Here is a 20,098-nt window from a genome sequence, read left to right on the forward strand (position 1 = left end):
ATTGCGTATTTGCTACATTTTATATGCGCCCCCAATTCATTACCCCGAAAATAGGACATGCTATGCGTGATTTTGCGTATGAAAAACATGCGGCGCAAAAACGCTAGTGTGAGAGGCCCCACTGAAATACACGAAGGTTTAGTGCTGCATATTTCATGCTCTGTAAATACGCAGCAAAAAAACGCTTGTGTGACAGTGGCCTTAGTTTCTCTTCCCCTCTATAGACTTCTGTGGGCAGCATGAGTTATGCCCCTCCATTCACTTTCTGCGTTCTCTCTTGTCATCACTGTTACCAGAGAGGGATTTCACATGACAAGAAGAGTGGATAGCAAATTAGAAGGAAGGGAGACCCCTGGTGGTCAGCACTTTAGAGGGACTTTTCAACACAAAATTGTCGTTTTAGGTAAATAAAACAATTTACAGTTTTGTGAATCATCACATTGGCTATCATATTAAAAAATGTTTTCTCAAAGTGCAACGACCATTTATTAATGGGAATGTATATTCAGGAAACAATTTAAAAAAATGCTAATCTGAATGGCCCAATGTAAATCAATGGGCTTTTAGGACTGCGTAATACGCAGCCCCCATACACCCGTGTGAGTAAGCCTCAACAGTGAATTAGTTACATGCAATTAGGTAGAATTTTTAAAATGTATTCAAACAAACAGAAACTGAAAAGAAGCACAACCACAATAGATACTACATATATATGTGCTAAAAAGCCCAAGAATTACTGAGCTTTCAGTGTTAACTGCACTGATTACGGTAGGAATAACGCATAAGATGATATAATACTACTTGTAGTACCTTTACAGGCATCTGGTGCGGTGAATGGGATCTTTAAATCTCGGTAGAAGCCTGGCTTACACCTCTGGCAGTGTATCCCCTCTGTGTTGTGCTGACAGCCGTTACATACTCCTCCACTTCGGTTGCCTGATGCCAGCCACACATCCATGTCAAAATGACAACTATCAGCATGATTGTTACACTTGCACTCTATAATCAGTGACAAAAGAAATGACAGTAAGTAAAGGGCCACAATGTATCAGCAGTTCAGAACACTTATGTGGTGTTAATAGGGGCGAGTATTTCTATACAGGCTCAATGAGAACAGAAGGAATTCTGCATTCAGATGTGGTTCATACAGGATATCTAACAGGTCTAACGTCTATGCCAGGGCATTATCATCTAACTGAACCACTACAGCAATGCCACTACGGTTAGCAGAACATAGATGTTAAAAGTAAGGGATAAAAGCCAGATGGAGAACTGATGGAAGCAGTGTAAAGGCAACTGTAAAGAAAGTAGTCTTGTAAAACACTTTAACTAGGAATCGGCAATTCATTTCTCCTGGTTTCAGCATGAATTATCATTACATACATAGGCAACAAAACGGTGAAATAACTCACAAGGAGGAACAACACATTTCTTACTTTAGTCTTCCACTAGGTTTCTCATGACGTGGAGTTTACATTCTCTAATATCACAATGATAACAGCACTTGCCTACATCATAGGTGTGTGGGAACGATCACAGAGAAGTGCATCTAAGGTCTTCAGGTAGGCAGTTATTACAATCACCATGGATATACTTATTAGAGTAATGAGCTAACACTTTTTTTTTTTCGTTTATTAGACCTGGTATACCGAATATGGTGAATATTTATATGTATTAATTTATTGCCCTCTCTTATAGAATATAAGATAACTTTTATGTGAATTCCATGTTCCATGTTTAGGAGATTAAGGGAATAACTCCTCACCAGCATGGATTCATGAAGGGTCGCTCATGTCAGACAAATCTGATCAGTTTCTACGATGAAGTAAGCTCTAAGCTGGACCAGGGAGAATCTATTGATCTTGTATATCTGGACTTCTCTAAAGCCTTTGACACCGTGCCACATAATAGGCTAATATACAAAATGAGGCAGCTCGGACTGGGCGAAAACGTTTGTAAGTGGGTAAAAAATTGGCTCAATGATAGAAAGCAGAGGGTGGTAATAAATGGTTCGTACTCTGATTGGACCACAGTCGCTAGTGAGGTGCCACAGGGTTCAGTATTAGGCCCCACTCTGTTCAACATATTTATCAATGACCTGATAGAGGGGCTGCACAGCAAAATATCAATATTTGCAGATGACACAAAATTATACAATATAATTAATGCAACGGAGGACAATGTACGGCTACAAATGGACCTGGATAAGCTGAGGGCTTGGGCAGAAAAATGGCAAATGAAGTTCAATGTTGAAAAATGTAAGACTATGCACATGGGCAGGAGGAACGGATGTCACAAATATTCACTTAATGGGATACCGCTGGGGAAAAGTGATATGGAAAAGGATCTAGGGGTATTAGTGGATAATAGACTAAACTGGAGTAACCAATGCCAGTCAGCTGCTGCAAAGGCAAATAAAGTCTTGGGGTGCATTAAAAGAGGTATAGGGGCGAAGGACGAGAACATTATCCTTCCACTATATAAGGCACTTGTCAGGCCTCACATGGAATACTGCGTACAATTCTGGACACCGGTGCTCAGGAAAGATGTCACAGTGCTTGAGGGGGTTCAAAGAAGGGCAACTAAACTAATACATGGAATGACGGGACTGGAATACCCAGAGAGGCTATCCAAATTGGGACTATTTACTCTAGAAAAAAGAAGGTTAAGAGGCGACCAAATAACCATGTATAAGTACATGAGGGGACAACACATGGATCTCTCCCGTGATCTGTTTACACCCAGGACCACAAAGGTAACAAGAGGACATCCGCTACGATTAGAGGAAAGTAGGTTTCATCACCAACATAGAAAGGGGTTCTTTACTGTAAGAGCAGTTAGACTGTGGAACTCTCTACCGGAGGAAGTGGTGATGGCAAAATCCATAGAGGAGTTTAAAAGGGGACTTGATGTCTTTCTGGAGAAGAAGTATATTACAGGATATAAATATTAGGTTAAGGGTCAATCCTGGTATATAGGCAGGTAGGAACTATTAGGGGTTGATCCAGGGAACAGTCTGATTGCCATTAGGGAGTCGGGAAGGAATTTTTCCCCCAAAAGGGCTAATTGGCTTCTGGCCTTGGGGTTTTTTGCCTTCCTCTGGATCAACACAGTAGGATAGACAGGCTGGACTAGATGGACAATGTCTTCATTCGGCCTTACATACTATGTTACTATGTTACCTGCATCCACAACTCCGCTGGATTTCCATTATTTGGCTCGGTCCTTAAAACCGCTAGATCCGAGCAAAGCCGGACAGACCTTGCTGACAATAACGGGGTTTGTTCAGCTTCCGGCATGTTGGATAAAATTTTCCAGATGAAATAGCATTATTTCATCTGGGAGTTCCTGCCGAATCTGTGCCAGAGGAGTTGGGCACTCTAAGAATACAATATTCAATCTTGTATTGCACAGTACAATAAGCAAAACATTAAAGGCTCCGTTTACATTTATGTTCTGGTTTTTCATCATGGTTTCAGTCAAAAATGCTGGAAAAATAGTGCAGAATGCTGCGATATTTCCTGTAGAATGACGGGAACTAGATGGAATCCATTATAGTCAATGGGTTTCATCAGGTATTGCTGGCTTCTGTTATCTTACGGATTTGGAATGCAGTTTTCTTTCATTGTTCCATGACGGAACAGAAACATGGACATTTTAAACTGACCTTTACACCATTTTCCTAATTCATGAAGCCACACCCCTGAATCATATAGCCTTCCCCAGCCTGCTCTGTCTAGAATGTGGCCACACATGGAGTGACTGATGGCAAGAGACAGATATCAGCAACTGCTACTGAAAACCACAGCACATGCACAGGTTCTGGGCAGTCGGGAAACTATTGCATGTGCTTTGGTTTCATCAGAGGTTGCAAACAATGACATCTTGTCACATGACTATTCATTATGAAATATTGCAACGCGACTGATTCACTTAGCTTAAAATTGCACAAAATTTTCAACATTACGCCAAGAACAAGTGAGCAGCACTGCAAAATGTTTTTAATGTACAGCCCTTGCTCAAAACCTTTATGGACAAGACCATGATGAGAACACTGCATATATTGGTATAAATACAAGCAGCATATCCTATGTAACAAAGCATCAACAATAGAGATGAGCGAGCGTACTCGGAAAAGCACTACTTGCTTGAGTAATTTGCTTTATCCGAGTATCGCTGCGCTCATCCCTGAAGATTCGGGTGCCGCTGCGGCTGACAGGTGAGTCGCAGCGGGGAGCAGGGGAGAGCGGGCGGGAGAGAGGAAGAGAAAGATCTCCCCTCCGTTCCTCCCCGCTCTCCCCTGCAGCTCCCCGCTCCGTGCCGGCACCCGAATCTTCAGGGACGAGCACAGCGATACTCGGATAAAGCAAATTACTCGAGCGAGTAGTGCTTTTCCGAGTACGCTCGCTCATCCCTAATCAACAACTAAACTGATCATTATAAAAATCAATCATGCAGCATAGGCCTTTGGCTATTAGAACAGACATTTGCCGTGTGATTAAGGCAAACCAAAAGTTTAGAAGGCTAATATTTTTTTTAATAATGAATCATGGCCTCATTCTGTATTTTTGGGGACACGCTGAAGAACTAAAAATAAAAAGAGTGGCAACCTGAAAATTATGCTCCTTCCCCTTTTTATTTCTGCTAATATTAATGATAATCACTTTTTAAATTGGCTAAGATCTACAAAGATGACATTTTGGAACAAATAGTGTGATAAACATGAACTAAATAAGAAATCAAGAACTTCCCTGCCTAGTATAAATACTACATCGGAGAACATTGGAGAACAGAGCTATCATTGGCAGCGTCCCATCTAGAGTTTTTAGCATCCAGTTATTTCTTGTGTCCAGAAAACGGTGATGATATAAAAGGTCACATGAGTCGAGACCTGTTACCATTTTAGAATGGCACACAGTTTCCATCCGTCACGATTTCACAGTGACAAAAAGCATAACAGGAAAACTAATTAGCAATCGTGGGAAAAATCTGCTCATGTGTTTGATTTAGAGAGCAGAAAGATTCTAAAATGAAAATGAGTCATCTGGCGTAAATGGTTTACAGTGGTGGAATATAGCAGGAGGGATGAAAAGGACACAAAACTGTTAGCACTTTGTAATTCATGTAATAATGGACATGATATAATAATAATACACATTGTTTAAACTCAGAAATGGTCCCTTTTTACTTACTTTCACATATGTTAGGTTCCCCAGTTTTACCATTTGCTGCTTTCCAAGACTGGTCATTATAAAGGGGAGCGCACTGTTCACAATGAGGACCTGCTGTATTGTGTTTGCAGATACATCGGCCATGGACCTAGAACATAAAAAATAACAGAGTTGAAATCCTTAAATACGCGCATCATTAAAAACAGTCCAATTCAGTCATATTGGAGAAATAATAAGCAAAGTGTATAATGAAATATTCTGTACAAAATAGGAGTGATTTACACTAAATTACTGGCATAGTAGAAGAAAGCAATGGCAGCTTCCAACCTAAAAAAAAACAAAACTAAAAGCCAATGGCTCCCAAACTGGTAAGGGCCAAATACAATTTTCAGTTGGCAAATATCTGTTCATCACTGTACCTATACAAGAGATTGGCATTGGAATAAATTCAGTATAACTTGTATTTTGTTCAATCTTTCTTCTCAGCTCCTCCAGTTCTATAATATGCTGTCTGCAGAATAGATTGCATCCTCAATGTGACAGCTCCTCTTTAGAAATAGACTTGTAATTATTAGGAAATTTTAGTAGCAGCGTTTCTGGTGGCACATCACACACACAGCAGCTTGCTTACCACACAAGACAAACACAGCTCGACTACTCCCACAGCAGTGACATCACCACAGGTCCTTTAGCCCACCGGATCTCTGTGGTGGAGGTAGGTCAGTGTGTTCTGTCAGGACCGCTGAGTTGTGTCTGACATGATACGGTAGTGGTTTGGTTGTATTCTCATTTTGCTATTTTTGTCCTCCATTTTTAAGAACCCTAACTGTGTTGTTCTTGTGTTTTATATAAGTTGTAGGAGCTTCAATGACTTCACAAGGCAGCAGAGTGATGACATCACCAGGAATGGAGCATAAGAAACACACATACATACAGACAAATGGTCGTTAGCAGTTTGACTTCCTTTGTGCAGTGACCTGCATCTCTCTCCTCCTGCAGATACCTCCATTCTGGTTGTACACTTGATAGTTATATCATCAAGTCTTTGATTAGACTACGATATTATCCCCTAGGTACAAGAATATAACTTCAATAATACTGTCTCCTACAGGCAAGAAAATAGCTACTACAATACTGCTCCTATGGACAATAGTATTACTACTATAATACTGCCCCTATATGGGCATATCTAGGGCCTTTGTTTCACAGTAAATATTACATATACATATCCAGACTGCTGCACCCTTCATACGAGCGCCATTTTCACGCATTAGAAGCACATGAAAAAAGCACTTCTGTAAGAACCAATGGTTTACTATACAGGTGTTCACATGAAGGAATTTTAGACCAACTAAATACTTGCACCAATCAAAGATAGGACATGCACGGCTATAATGCCTGCATCTAAGGTCCCTGCTGCGAGAATACATAGGATCTGACCTATCTTTAGTGTGAGCTGCGCAGGAGTTTCCATAGACTCCTATGGGAGCAGGAGTCTATGGAAACTCCTGTGCAGGAAAAGAAGATTTCTGCCGACCGAGGGAATACCCCGCTGCTTACAGCAGGACATTTAAAGCTTGCTGCCCAGAAGCACATTTTAAATGTCCCGCTGTAAAGTCCTGTTAGTCCCCGTGGGGATGCGGGGACTCCTCGGGGGTTCCATTAACTAACAGGAAGTTACAATGGGACATTTAAAATGTGCTTCTGGGTAGCAAGCTCTAAATGTCCTGATGTATGCAGTGGGGTATTCCTCCAGCCCCGCTGCTGGGCAATTGCCCAGCAGTGCGGGGCAGTAGGGGACTTGCATTACTTTTCTCCCCAGGTGATTTCCCTATAGCAAGGAGAGAGAGGGGGCGGGGTTATAGGGCTTCCCTCAGAGCATGGGAGGAGGGGCAGAGCTAGAGGGATCCACTCTCTAGCCCCACCCCTCTATATTTGCTATGGGGGATCTCTGTGAGAAGCCCTATAGTCCCGCCCCATCTCTAGCCCTGCTCACTCTCGGAGCTATGGGGATATCCTTCGGGGATCCCCAGAGCAGGGAGAGAGAGCAGATCAATGGGGGATTAACCCATAGCAGTGAGAGACAATGGGGCTATGGGTTAATCCCCCATAGCCCCGCTCTCTCCCTGCTATGGGGAAATCCTGAAGCCCTGCGGGGCTTCTTCCCTCTCTCCTCCTGGAGCAGCTGCCCGTTCACATAATTTTTAGGACAGTTTAGGTGCGTTTTTTTTTTTTTACACACCTATACTGCGCTAAAACAGCGCTCGTGTGAATGAGGCCTAATCTACACATATAATCCAAAACAAAGTACAGGATGCCCCTCAGTATAATATACACAGCGCCACCACATAATATACAAATACAGAGTCCCCCCACAGTATAATTATATCCTGAGCAGTATAATCACATCCAGAACTCACCCCTAGTATAGTGCATGTGATCACTCAACCAATCACAGGCTTCAGTGCCATTTAGAGTCCATGATTGGCTGAGTATTCACATGCACAATGAATGGCACACAACTGCTCAAGCAACGTCCGGGATTGGAGAAGCAGGAACTGGGGCTCGTGTGTTGGACTGGTGGCTATTTAAATGGAGGGAAGTAAGCCTTTTTTATTTTAGACCATTCTTTTCCTTTTTTTCTTCAGTCCTGGAAAAACTCTTTAAAGTCTAGTAATGGGGCTAAGAGCATGTGGCGACAAGGCTAAATAATGCTGTCACTATTTGCAATTTCTGGTCACATTGGCAACCATTTCATTTGCCATATACAGACCTGGGCTGATTAAACCAGATGTTGTATAGAAGCATGCACTATTTTCTCTAATGGGTGGGAACCATGCTGATTGCGACAGCACATGCAGCACTACTTCTACAAAGTCTTAGGAAATGCAACCCCCCCCCTTCCATTATGCGAAGGCTGTCTGATTTTAATGGTTTGAATAACATTAACTGCAACAGTTTTATGAAGTTGTGCCCTGTTATTAAAGGCTGGTTTACACAGAGCGATGATTGCTCAAACGACAGTTTGAGTGACAGCTTTGAGCGATCATTTTGCATTAACTATTAAGTAGCTACTCAGCTACTTAATAGCAATTCAGTCTGCAAATGAAGCCTTTGCTGAATGCAGGTAAAAGCCCAAGGGCTCTTATCTGCTTTCAGTTATTTTGTTCTCCAATGCTATCAGTACTACCTGTGGAGAACTGCTGATAAGGCCGAAAAACGATTTTTAGGTTGGCCTGAATTTAACGATCTGCTAGCAGTGCCTGAAAATTGCACAATGGGTGCACATTTAGACGCAACGCAATGGTTTCAGAATACAAATACAGCAACATTGTAGGATTTCACAGAACCATCACTGTAATTTAAAAAAAAAAAAAAGAAAAAGGAAAGTGTAAGCAGGGCCTAATCAAACATAAAGATTACAAAGTAGTGCCCCGCATTTACTATGCTCAGATGTGTTACATTTCAATATAATATTAAAAATACATTAGATAAAAGTTAAAGGAGATGTCCCGAGGCAGCAAGTGGGGTTATACACTTCTGTATGGCCATAATAATGCACTTTGTAATATACATTGTGCATTAATTATGAGCCATACAGAAGTTATAAAAAGTTTTTTACTTACCTGCTCCGTTGCTGGCGTCCTGGTCTCCATGGTGCCGACTAATTTTTGGCCTCCGATGGCCAAATTAGCCGCGCTTGCGCAGTCCGGGTCTTCTGCTGTTCTCTATGGGGCTCCGTGTAGCTCCGTGTAGCTCCGCCCCGTCACGTGCCGATTCCAGCCAATCAGGAGGCTGGAATCGGCAGTGGACCGCACAGAAGAGCTGCGGTCCACGGAGGAAGAGGCCATCTTCAGCGGTGAGTAGAGAAGTCACCGGAGCGCCGGGATTCAGGTAAGCGCTGTGCGGGTGGTTTTTTTAACCCCTGCATCGGGGTTGTCTCGCGCCGAACGGGGGGGGGGTTTAAAAAAAAAAAAACCCGTTTCGGCGCGGGACATCTCCTTTAAATAAAAGTTCTTTCATAGTAGTTAATGTAAGCCAAAATAATATGAATTTACAGCGGACAAATTAGAAGAGGGCTTCTGCAGGATTTTAGAACTAAAGCAACAAAGCTCTATGCTCAAGATACACACTGTGCAAAAGTTTTAGGACTCATTCACACAACCGTGATTTCAACACATATATTATGCTCGGCCACATGACATGCGGTGAATGGAGTCAATGAAAGTACATGGCCTTTCAGTAATCTGTTCACATTAGCGTGTAGATACGCGCGTGAAAAATATTGTTGCATGCTCAATTGTACTGCTGATCATGCAGCATGAGCCCTATTTTTCATATGGGTAGTGTAAGTAATGCTGTCCTGTCCATATGCAATACATTGTGTATGGGAGACGATACATACGCAACCCCACTATGAAACAGAGTAGGGAATTTAAAAAAAACAAAATCTCACTGAGTATGACAGTGTGTGCGAGATGCGCCATCATGTGCAGTGTACTCACTGCTATTCGCTGCGATAGCTGGCTCTCAGACCGGTAAAACGCTGCGTGGGTTACGCATACATTCGTTTCAATGAGCCCTTGGGTGGGTGTGGCAAAAAATGTTGCAAAAGAATGGTTTTTAAAAAAAAAATAAATAAATAGGTGTCTGATGGACTCTATGCCTGGGTTCTTACATGCCGGATTCCCGGCGGAAATCTCGCGGATTGGCCGCAGCGAAAAACCGCGAGATTTCCGCCGGGAGAAGCGCTGCTTCAAAACCCGCAGCACTTAGCCGCAGGTTTTGAAGCGGGCCAGCTGCTTGCTCTTCCATAGAGGAGAGCGCGGCCGCAGCGGAGGAAGAAAAAGAATCAGCATGCTGCGGCTGGCTAATGCGCGCCGCAGTGCCGGCTCCTGCCGGCTTTGCCGCGGCGGATTTGCCGTCCCGTGTGAACGAGATTTCTGAGAAGTCTCGTCCACATGGCTGGCTAATCCCGGGATTAGCCGCGGCGAAATTCCGGACTTAATTTCCGCTGCAAATCCGCCCCGTGTGAACCCAGCCTAAATGTATTCTGCAGCAGGATGACCCCAAACATTCAGCCAATGTCATCAACAACTGTCTTCAGCGTAGAGAAGAACAAGGAGTCCTGGAAGTGATGTTATAGCGCCCACAGAGCGCTTATCTCATTACCAAGTCTATCTGGGATTACATGAAGAGACAGAAGGATTTAGGCAGTCTGCACATGGGCAAACTTGCATTGCGGAATCCGGAGCGAGTGTGCGACCATAACATACTATGGAAAAGGGATTCTTCCTGTGCACGAGTGGAAACCAAGTGCGGTTTCCGCTCGTGGAGGAAACAAAAAAAAAAAAAATCACAGCATGCTCCATTGTTGTGTGGGTTCTGCACAGACAGCTTTTTCATTCAAATCAATAGAAGCCGTCCGATACTCAACCCTTCCGCTAGGCGATAACGCTAGGAAAAACAGGTGGAGATTCATCAGTCAACAACTGTCTCTGAGAAGTCAGCAGTGTAACTAAGATGACTTTCATTTAATATTCGTTAATAGGAACCTCAAAGTATTTGCTTGTTTTTTCTAAGATACATTCAGCACATTTGATCCTGTATTTACAAAAGAAGCTACACAACAAGGCAAAGAAACCCATGAAAATATTTGAAATTTGTGCATTTTAGCTATTTGAAAATGAAATAAAGATGAAACAAAGCCTACAAATTCCATGTGACTCACAGGCAAAATAAGTATTGAACACTTTGCAACTATGAAGTAGTTCCATTCAACAGATTGTACAGAACTTTAGGATGAAAAATATTACAGATCACAAAATGAAATGGGCTAAAACGTCATCCACAATCTCAGCCACTTTGACTATTGCGATTTTCAATAAATAAATGGTCTAGTAGAATCTAAAGGCATCCTGAACACCCGAGAATATTCTAATGAGTGCATGTGCTCCAAAAACAGAACAAAGACAGAAAGCCCTAATGGAGCCCTGATGCTGGTGTAAACCAACCACAATTAGGTTTTATGAGTTTATGGATACTATTGTTTTTTTCTACATCGTATATAGGATAAGAATATCTTCCGCAAATCCACAAGACAAATATTCATTATACAGTGCAGATTTTGGTGTGGATTTGCCTCAGTAGATTCTGATTAAAAGAAAAAAAATGTTTTAACCTAAACTGGTAATCTGCACCAAAAAATACAAACAGTACTTTTCTTGCAGATTTTTTTTCTTCTCCACTGAACTCAATGGGTGACTTCTAAAATCTCTGCACAATCTGCAACAGAATTGCCATGATGCAGATATTAAAAATCGGCACCGCAGGCCATTTTAAATGCAGACAATTTCCACATTATATGGATCAGAGTTGTAAAATTTCATCTATTTACCTCGCTACTGTATTTTGCTGCAGATTTTACCTATGCAAAATGGGTAAAATCAGCAACAATTCTGTCCCATGTGGGGGTATAATACCGTATGACACTGTATTCCGCACTGACATTGAGCAGGTCTTCTCTACATGCAGCACAGCTGCATTCAGAACTACAGCAGTGGACGACTCCATTAGATCCTGCACTCATATCTTCTGGATATCGAGTTATACACACTTGTGTAGAGAACCTCTTTAAAGAAGAACACATTCTCTCCCGCTCTCTCCCCCTTTCTTTATGTCCTGGTGATGGAGTCCCTGGCCAACGCCCTTCAAAACAACCCAAACATACAAGGGGTCCAATCAGCTACCTCTGAACACAAGCTTGCTCTTTTTTGCAGATGACCTCTTAATGTATATCACAAATCCCCAGATTGCTCTTCCAGTTGCTCTGGAGCAGTTTGAAAGAGTCGGTAGCGTCAGTAATTTTAAAGTCGTAAATCTTTACTATAACAGTTCTGTCGGAGGTCGCTTTGGCTGTCAGCAATTTCTCCACTATGAAGTGGAGGAATGATCACATTAAATACCTAGGAATTAACCTCACCAGTGACCCTAAAGCCTTATTCGACACAAACTTTAAACCGATGATCGATAGCTTTGGAAGAGATCTTAAGAAATGGATACCCCTCACGATATCATGGTTTGGGAGAATAAATGCACTAAAGATGGATTCATTGCCTAAGTTCTTATACCTCTTCCAGACTCTACTGATAAGACTCCCCAAATCGTACTTGACCAAGCTCCGCAAAAACTCTCCATGGATTTCGTATGGGGAGGAACGAGATCGAAGGTTAAATTCAAGACCCTTATTAGAAGGAAGGGGGATGGAGGGGTTAGCCTACCGAGTTTTTCTCTAAACTATAGGGCGTTCATATGTAGATGCGTCCTAGATATCCTACACAACAGACCCGCCAAACTCTGAGTGGACTTTGAACGCGAGAGATTCAATGCTCTTGTCACTGGCTCCTTCTGGCTTCCACCCTCGGTAGCTAGCAAGACACCTTTACTATTTCCACTTTTGAAACAGATCCTGGACACATGCAATGGCTTTGCCTCACGCATGGGTCTGGTCTCTCGCCCAGGCCCCCTATCACCGCAAGCCAGTAACCCTAAACTCCTGACTCTCCTGGAGGGTTCTCCCCTCTTGGTGGAGAGGGACAACCCCTGCCATTAGAGTCAGGGACGCTATGTCGACTCTTGGAGTCCATTCAATGGACAAGATTCTGGATGGGGAAGGGGGGGGGGGGCGGTCCGGAGCGTGGTTTCAGTATATGCAGATCAGACATTTCATCCAATCCTTGGGTCCTATGGCCTCTCTTCAGGCTCCCCTCTCCCAGTTCGAACAACTCTGTGTCTCCTCCACGGTGGTTTCAGAGGGAGTTTCTACACTGTACAGTTTTTTGTTGGCCTTGGAGACCTGTGATGACCCTCTGAGATTTGTTGAAGGCTGGGAGAAAGAGTTAGGGAGATCCTTTCACGGGGAGGCATTGAACAAGGCCTTTATATTAACACACTCAATGGCGACCTCGTCGAAACTCCAAGAAACGAATTACAAGATCCTGTCTCAGTGGTACAGGACACCGGCACGTTTAGCAAAAATATTTCCCAGACCGCGGATGCCTGCTGGAGAGGTGACTTTATACATATTTGGTGGTCCTGCCCTCTGGTCTCACCTCTGTGGCAAGATACAGTGGGGAAAAAAAGTATTTAGTCAGTTACCAATTGTACAAGTTCTCCCACTTAAAAAAGAGGAGAGGCCTGTAATTGACATCATAGGGAAACCTCAACTATGAGAGACAACATGAGAAAACGCATCCAGAAAATCACATTGAAAAATAAGTATTTGGTCAATAACAAAAGTTCATCTCAATACTTTGTTATATATCATTTATTGGCAATGATAGAGGTCACAAGGTTGGCACACACTGTTGCTGGTATGTTGGCCCATTCCTCCATGCAGATCTCCTTAAGAGCAGTGATGTTTTGGAGCTGTCGCTGGGCAACACAGACTTTCAACTCCCTCCAAAGGTTTTCTATAGGGTTGAGATCTGGAGACTGGCTAGACACTCCAGGACCTTGAAATGCTTCTTACAAAGCCACTCCTTCGTTGCCCTGGTGGTGTGCTTGGGATCATTGTCATGCTGAAAGACCCAGTCACGTTTCATCTTCAGTGCCCTTGCTGATGGAAGGAGGTTTGCACTCAAAATCTCACGATATATGGCCCGTCATTCTTTCATCTATATGGATCAGTCGTCCTGGTCCCTTTGCAGAGAAACAGCCCCAAAGGTATGGTGTTCTTTGGATGCAACTCAGCATTCTTTCTCCTCCAAACACGACGAGTTGTGTTTCTGCCAAACAGTTCAACTTTGGTTTCATCTGACCATATGATATTCTCTCAATACTCTTCTGGATCATCCAAATGCTCTCTAGCAAACTTCAGTCAGCCCCGGACATGTACTGGCATAAGCAGGGGACATGTCTGGCACTGCAGGATCTGAGTCCCTGGCGGCATAGTGTGTTACTGATGGTAGCCTTTGTTACAATGGTCCCAGCTCTCTGCAGATCATTCACTAGGTTTCCCTGTGTGGTTCTGGGATTTTTGCTCACCGTTCTTGTGATCATTTTGACCCCACGGGGTGAGATCTTGCGTGGAGCCCCAGATCGAGGAAGATTATCAGTGGTCTTGTATCTCTTCCATTTTCTAATTATTGCTCCCACACAGCTGATTTCTTCACACCAAGATGCTTGCCTATTGCAGATTCAGTCCTCCCAGTCTGGTGCAGGGCTACAATTTTGTTTCTAGTGTCCTTCGACAGCTCTTTGGTCTTCACCATAGTGGAGTTTGGAGTATGACTGCTTGAGGTTGTGCACAAGTGTCTTTTATACTGATAACAAGTTCAAACAGGAGCCATTACTACAGGTAATGAGTGGAGGACAGATGAGCCTCTTAAAGAAGAAGTTACAGGTCTGTGAGACCAAGAAATCTTGCTTGTTTGTAGGTGACCAAATACTTATTTTCCACCATAATTTGCAAATAAATTCGTTAAAAATCAGACAATGTGATTTTCTGGATGCGTTTTCTCATGTTGTCTCTCACAGTTAAGGTCTACCTAGGATGTCAATTACAGGACTCATCTTTTTAAGTGGGAGAACTTGTACGATTGGTATCTGACTAAATACTTTTCCCCCCCACTGTATAATTAATCTCTACAACACAGTCTACAAAGATACTGTGGTCCTCACGCCGGAGGCAGCTCTGCTGTCCATGATCCCGGGACCCCCATCAAGAACCAAAAAAAATATTCTCAAATTTTTTCTCATTGCCACGAGACAGATAATACCTAGGCTTTGGAGGTCCTCCTCCCCTCCCATGAGGATCTTGTGGCCTAAAGCCTTTAGTTCCAAAAGTTTTTATTGAAGTATCGGATAACATTTGCATTAAGCTTATTTGAGTCCCCACGCAGGGGGTGCAATAATGTTGAAAAGCATATAACAATAACATAACATTTTTATTTTATTTATTTTTTTTTTTTCCTGTTCGGATTCCACCATGTTCTTAATGTAGGCAATGGACTGGTTTAAGTGTTCAAGTTTTTCTCCTCTTCTGTGTCCCTTAATTCCACCATTGTGTGTTGTGTGTTGCCTTTGATATCCCTCTCCCCCGCCCCACTCCTCTTTTCCACATCCTTCCCCCCTCCTGTTATCAGTCTTTATTTGTTCTTCTATCGGTTTAGTAGCTTATGAACTAAGGGGTCTGGTTAAGCCTGGTATATCTAATGAGACGGCCCAGGGCGTCCAGGTCTTGAGAAATAGGTCCATTTTGTCATCCCTCATGGCCGACAGTTTTTCATAAAGCATCATTCTTGATATTCTAGTTATGATTGGTTCTATATGAAGGGTGGGTTTCATCCATTGGAATGCGATGTAGATTTTGGTTGCCATACAGATCTGCTGTGCTAGTTTGTGTTGTTGGTTATTGTATCCCATGGGTTTGTCAGCCAGGAGGCATACAGATGGAGTGAGGGGGAATGTCTTACCCAATACTCTAGATATGAGGTTGGTTACTCTTCTCCAGAGGGCGGCCACTATGGGGCAGGTCCACCATGTATGTAGGATTGTACCTAGGTTATTGCATCCCCTGAAACAGTTCGGGGAGGTGGTAGGGGAGTACTTATTTATCGTTGTGGGGACTAGATATGCTCTGTGGAGTATTTTTACTGCGGTTTCTGCTAAGGTTACTTGATGACTGCCTTTTGCTGCGAATGTGCAGCAATGATGCCATCGTGGTAGAGAGAGGGTAACACCCAGATCTGACTCCCAGCGTGTCATAAAGGGGAGTTTTGTGCCTTCTGGGGGTTTATTCATGGAAGCGTAGAGTGTAGATATTACGCCCGATTGAAGTGGTGACCGTAAGCAGGTTCTCTCGAAAGGTGTGGGGGCGGTTGGCGGATTAGTAGTGTTCAGTAGGGAGCGTAGGAAGCTGTATATTTGCCTTAGTTCAAACCATAGGTTTTCTGGGACTGTGTATTTATCTATCAGTTGTTGCATAGATAGTAGTTTCCCACAGGGCATGAACTGGTGTAGGGTCGTGATGTGTTTGGCTCGCCACTATTGGTAATTTTGTTCTTGTAGGCTAAGGGGGAACGCCTGATTGGGGATCACCGGTAGTAGTTGTGGGATGGGTGACATCATGGCATATTTAAATCTGTTCTTTCTCCAAATCAAAAATTGGTGGTGGGGCTAGGTGTTGTATGTTTGTGGGTTTCCAGTTTTTATCCCAGAATATGATACCTAGGCCCAAAGGGGCCAGAAGGGCAGTTTCCACCTCTGCCCACAGGGGTCTTTTCCTGCCGGCGAACATTAGGGGGATTTGTGATAGTTGCGCTGCTATATAATATTTTTTCAGGTTGGGTACTGATAGGCCTCCGGTTCTCTTGTGATAGTGCATTACCTTTTGTTTGATTCTGGGTCGTTTGTTCCTCCAGATAAATTGAAATATGGCCTTTTGCATTTCTTGTAAGTCTTTAGGGGGGATTCCAATGGGGAGGCATCTGAATAAGTATAGTAGACGGGGCAGAACGTTCATTTTAATAGAGTTGATGCGCCCTATCCATGAAATGGAGGGGTGGTTCCATTTCTTTAAGTCTGCTTTCAACTCTGCGAACAGGGGGGGGTAGTTCTTTTTGTATAAGGTGTCTAGTTTGGGGGTGAGTTTGATACCGAGATATGTGATATGATGTTGGCATGCATTAAATCCAAAATTTAGTTCAATGAGCTTTTGTGAGTGTGAGGGGATATTGTGGAATAAGGCTTCCGTTTTGCCCATATTCACTATCAGTCCTGAGACTTCAGCAAAGGTGTCTAAGACTTTCATTAAGTTTGGTAGTGAGGTGAGGGGTTTAGTTAGAGTGAGCAGGATATCGTCCGCGAATAGGCTAGCTTTATATTCTTTGCTTCCTGCGGTCACCCCCATTATGTTTGGGTTATTTCTAATAATTTGTGCAAGGGGTTCCATCGCTAGAGCGAAGAGGGCTGGGGATAAGGGGCATCCCTGTCTGGTTCCCCTCTGAACTAATATTTTATTTACTGTTGAGGTGGGAAGTTTTAATTCCGCGGAGGGGGTTGAGTATAGGGCGTGTAGTGCCGTAATGAAGTTCCCTTGGATACCTGCTTTTTTAAGGACAGCGAATAGGTAATCCCAGGATAAGCTATCAAAAGCTTTTTCGATGTCTAGGGATAGGGTTAGTTGTGGTGTTTTATTAGTGTTTGATATGTGTATGAGGTTAAGGACTTTTCTAATGTTGTCTGATGCCTGACGGGAAGGAATAAAGCCTACTTGATCTTTGTGGATCAGTGAGGGGAGAAATGTGTTTAGTCGTTTCGCTAATATGCTGGTCAGGATCTTATAGTCTATATTTAATAGTGAAATTGGTCTGTAGTTTTTTGGGGAGGTATGGTCTTTATTAGGTTTGGGGATGACAGTTATATGGGCTTTAAGGAATTCGTCTGGAACAGTTTTTCCTAATAGAATGTCATTATAGAAGCGCGTTAGGGGCTGTGAGAGGACGGTGCTAAATTTTTTATAGTACAAGGCGGTAAGGCCGTCTGGGCCTGGGGCCTTACCTGGTTTCAGTAGTTTGATAGTCTCTTCCACTTCTTCTACCGAGATGTGTTGGTTGAGGTGGTCATTTTGGTGATCTGAGAGCTGTGGGAGCATTAGATTATTTAGAAACTCTTGGGGGGCAGAAGGCGATTTTTGGGGTTTATATGTATATAATTTGTTGTAAAAGTCAAGGAACGTGTTAGCAATTTTATCGGGGTCCGCTGAGCATGATCCATTTTGTGTTCTAATGGAGTGGACTATGTTAATTTTTTCTTTCGCTCTAAGGCGTGATGCCAGTAGTTTGTCAGGTTTATTGGCCAGTTTGAAGTACACTGATTGAGTCCATTGGAGGGCCCTTTCTGCCTGGTTTGTATATAGAAGGTCGATTTGTAGTTTGGTATCTCGGATGTTTTTCGCCAGGGCTATACTAGGGCGTTGCTGGTTTGCTATTTCTAGCAGGGCGAGGCGTCTTTCTAGTGCTTGTAGAGCTTGTGTTTTTTCCTTCTTTTTGGTAGCAGAAATTCTGGAAATTTGGCCTCTCATGAAGGCTTTATGAGCCAGCCATACCCAGACAGGTTCGGACGTATTATTGTCGTTTGTTGCTAGGAATTCCGTCAGTTGCTCTGTTGTTTGTGCCAACGTTATGGGGTCTTTCAGTATGGACTCATTGAGTCTCCATTTTCTTGGTAGAGGCTGCGGGGTAGTATTTATAAATTGGGTGAGGACTATGTCATGATCTGACCAGGCGCATGGGATGTGTCTAGCCTGGGCAAGTATGGGGAGTATATGGGTCGATACCAGGGCCCAATCGATGTGCGAGTATGTTTTGTGCGGGGCCGAGAAAAAGGTGTAGCCTCTGCTCGTGCCGTGCATCTCCCTCCAACAGTCTGCTATTGCTAAGTCTTTCAGTGTATTGTTTATTGAAATTCTTTGTGAAGGGCTTAATTTGTCTGGACTTTGGGAGGAACGGTCTAGGGCCGGGGAGAGGGCCATGTTGAAGTCTCCCATCCAATATATAGAAGCTTTCGGTATCTCTCTTAGTTTTCTGGCGATTTGAGTAAATAGTTTGCAAGGATTGTTCACGGGGGCGTATGAATTTACTATTACTAATTTATGTTCCCTGAGCTTACCGTGTAGTATGACATATCTCCCTTGTGAGTCTATTTCTGTTTTGTCTATTACGAGGGGAAAGGAATTATGTAGGAGAGTTGTAACTCCTTGGTGTTTTTTGGATGCAACCGACGAGAAGACTCTGGTGTATTGTGGGTGTAGGTAGCTAGGGGCAGAGGTGGTGGAAAAATGGGTTTCTTGAAGGCAAATGATGTCGGGTTTGACTTTAAGGTATTGTGTAAATGCCTTCCTTCTCTTGAGTGGGGAGTTGAATCCCTTAACGTTGTGTGAGATTATGGTAGCCATGTTGGGGCGGTAGGAGAAGGCTGAATATTTCTGGGGTGTGGCCCTGTTGGGGGGGTAGGAGGAGGCTGAGTGTTTCTAGAGTGTATCTGGTGTTTTTGGGTAGTAATGTGGTGGTAGTCGTTAGGCAGGTGGTGTGTGGAATTACCTTTCAGTACATACAATAGCATTGTAGAAATAACAGTTAAAACAAATATCAAGGTTTCGAACGGGTTTGGGTCTCTTTCAGAACCCAAGAAATCCCAAACTGAGTGTTCCCTTAAGAACATCAAAAGGGGACACTCAAAGTCTGGTGAGGATTGGGCGTCAAGTTTCTCCGCCCCGTCCCAATGCGAAAATTTATCATAACATTTAACAGAAACAATTAAACAATTCAATCTGGTTTACCAGGTCATTTTGACCTTTTGACTCCGGAGGAAACAGTTTTTAAGTTTCCTTGTGCCTATCCACGTGGGGCCCGCACACCACCTGTGTTGGTGTTAAGCTTACGTCTCCTCAACCCGTTACGGGGGGGGGGGAGGGGGTCAATTATGTATATTTTATAGAATGCGGGGCCCCAGGCGGACAAGCCACTCATGGGTTGTAGGTGGGTTGCCAGGTCTCACCGTGGGTGTAGTGCCTTTGTCTATTGGCATTGCTCAAGTCCACCTTCGTTTGTCCATGTGTATCACAGGGAAGGTCCCTTTTCAGTAGGTAGTGTCTAGTGGATGTTGGGGAGTAGTCATGTGGTAGCTGAGCCACCCCACGCCCCCCTGTGGAGGGCCTGGGGGGGGGCCAGCCCCGTCGGGGCCAACAAGCACTACTAGTTAAATGATACATATCTGAATCAGGCGCTCTGGGTTCGGTTTTCGTTGATGTTCATTCTGCGGCGTGGATTTCCCGCTGTTGTCCAGGAACGCGTTGGTCGTTGTTGTCTAGGGGATCTGCTCGGTTCGCTCACATAGGGGATGTGTTCCTCCTCTAAGATGCGTTT

The 20,098-nt window shown here is 43.5% G+C and overlaps 1 protein-coding gene across 1 annotated transcript in view; it reads right to left on the reverse strand.

The window, feature by feature from the left end:
* The window catches only part of NTN4 (netrin 4), a 113,301-nt gene that overhangs the window by 42,625 nt on the left and 50,578 nt on the right, over positions 1 to 20,098 (reverse strand). The window contains exons 4-5 of the mRNA XM_066591561.1: positions 5,193 to 5,319; positions 811 to 999 (exon numbers count right to left, since the gene is read on the reverse strand). Of these exons, the coding sequence (XP_066447658.1) occupies positions 811 to 999; positions 5,193 to 5,319 (316 nt within the window). The remainder of the gene's footprint in view (positions 1 to 810; positions 1,000 to 5,192; positions 5,320 to 20,098) is intronic.

The sequence above is a fragment of the Eleutherodactylus coqui genome, chromosome 2 (assembly GCF_035609145.1).
Source record: "Eleutherodactylus coqui strain aEleCoq1 chromosome 2, aEleCoq1.hap1, whole genome shotgun sequence".
In the NCBI taxonomy this organism is placed as follows: domain Eukaryota; kingdom Metazoa; phylum Chordata; class Amphibia; order Anura; family Eleutherodactylidae; genus Eleutherodactylus; species Eleutherodactylus coqui.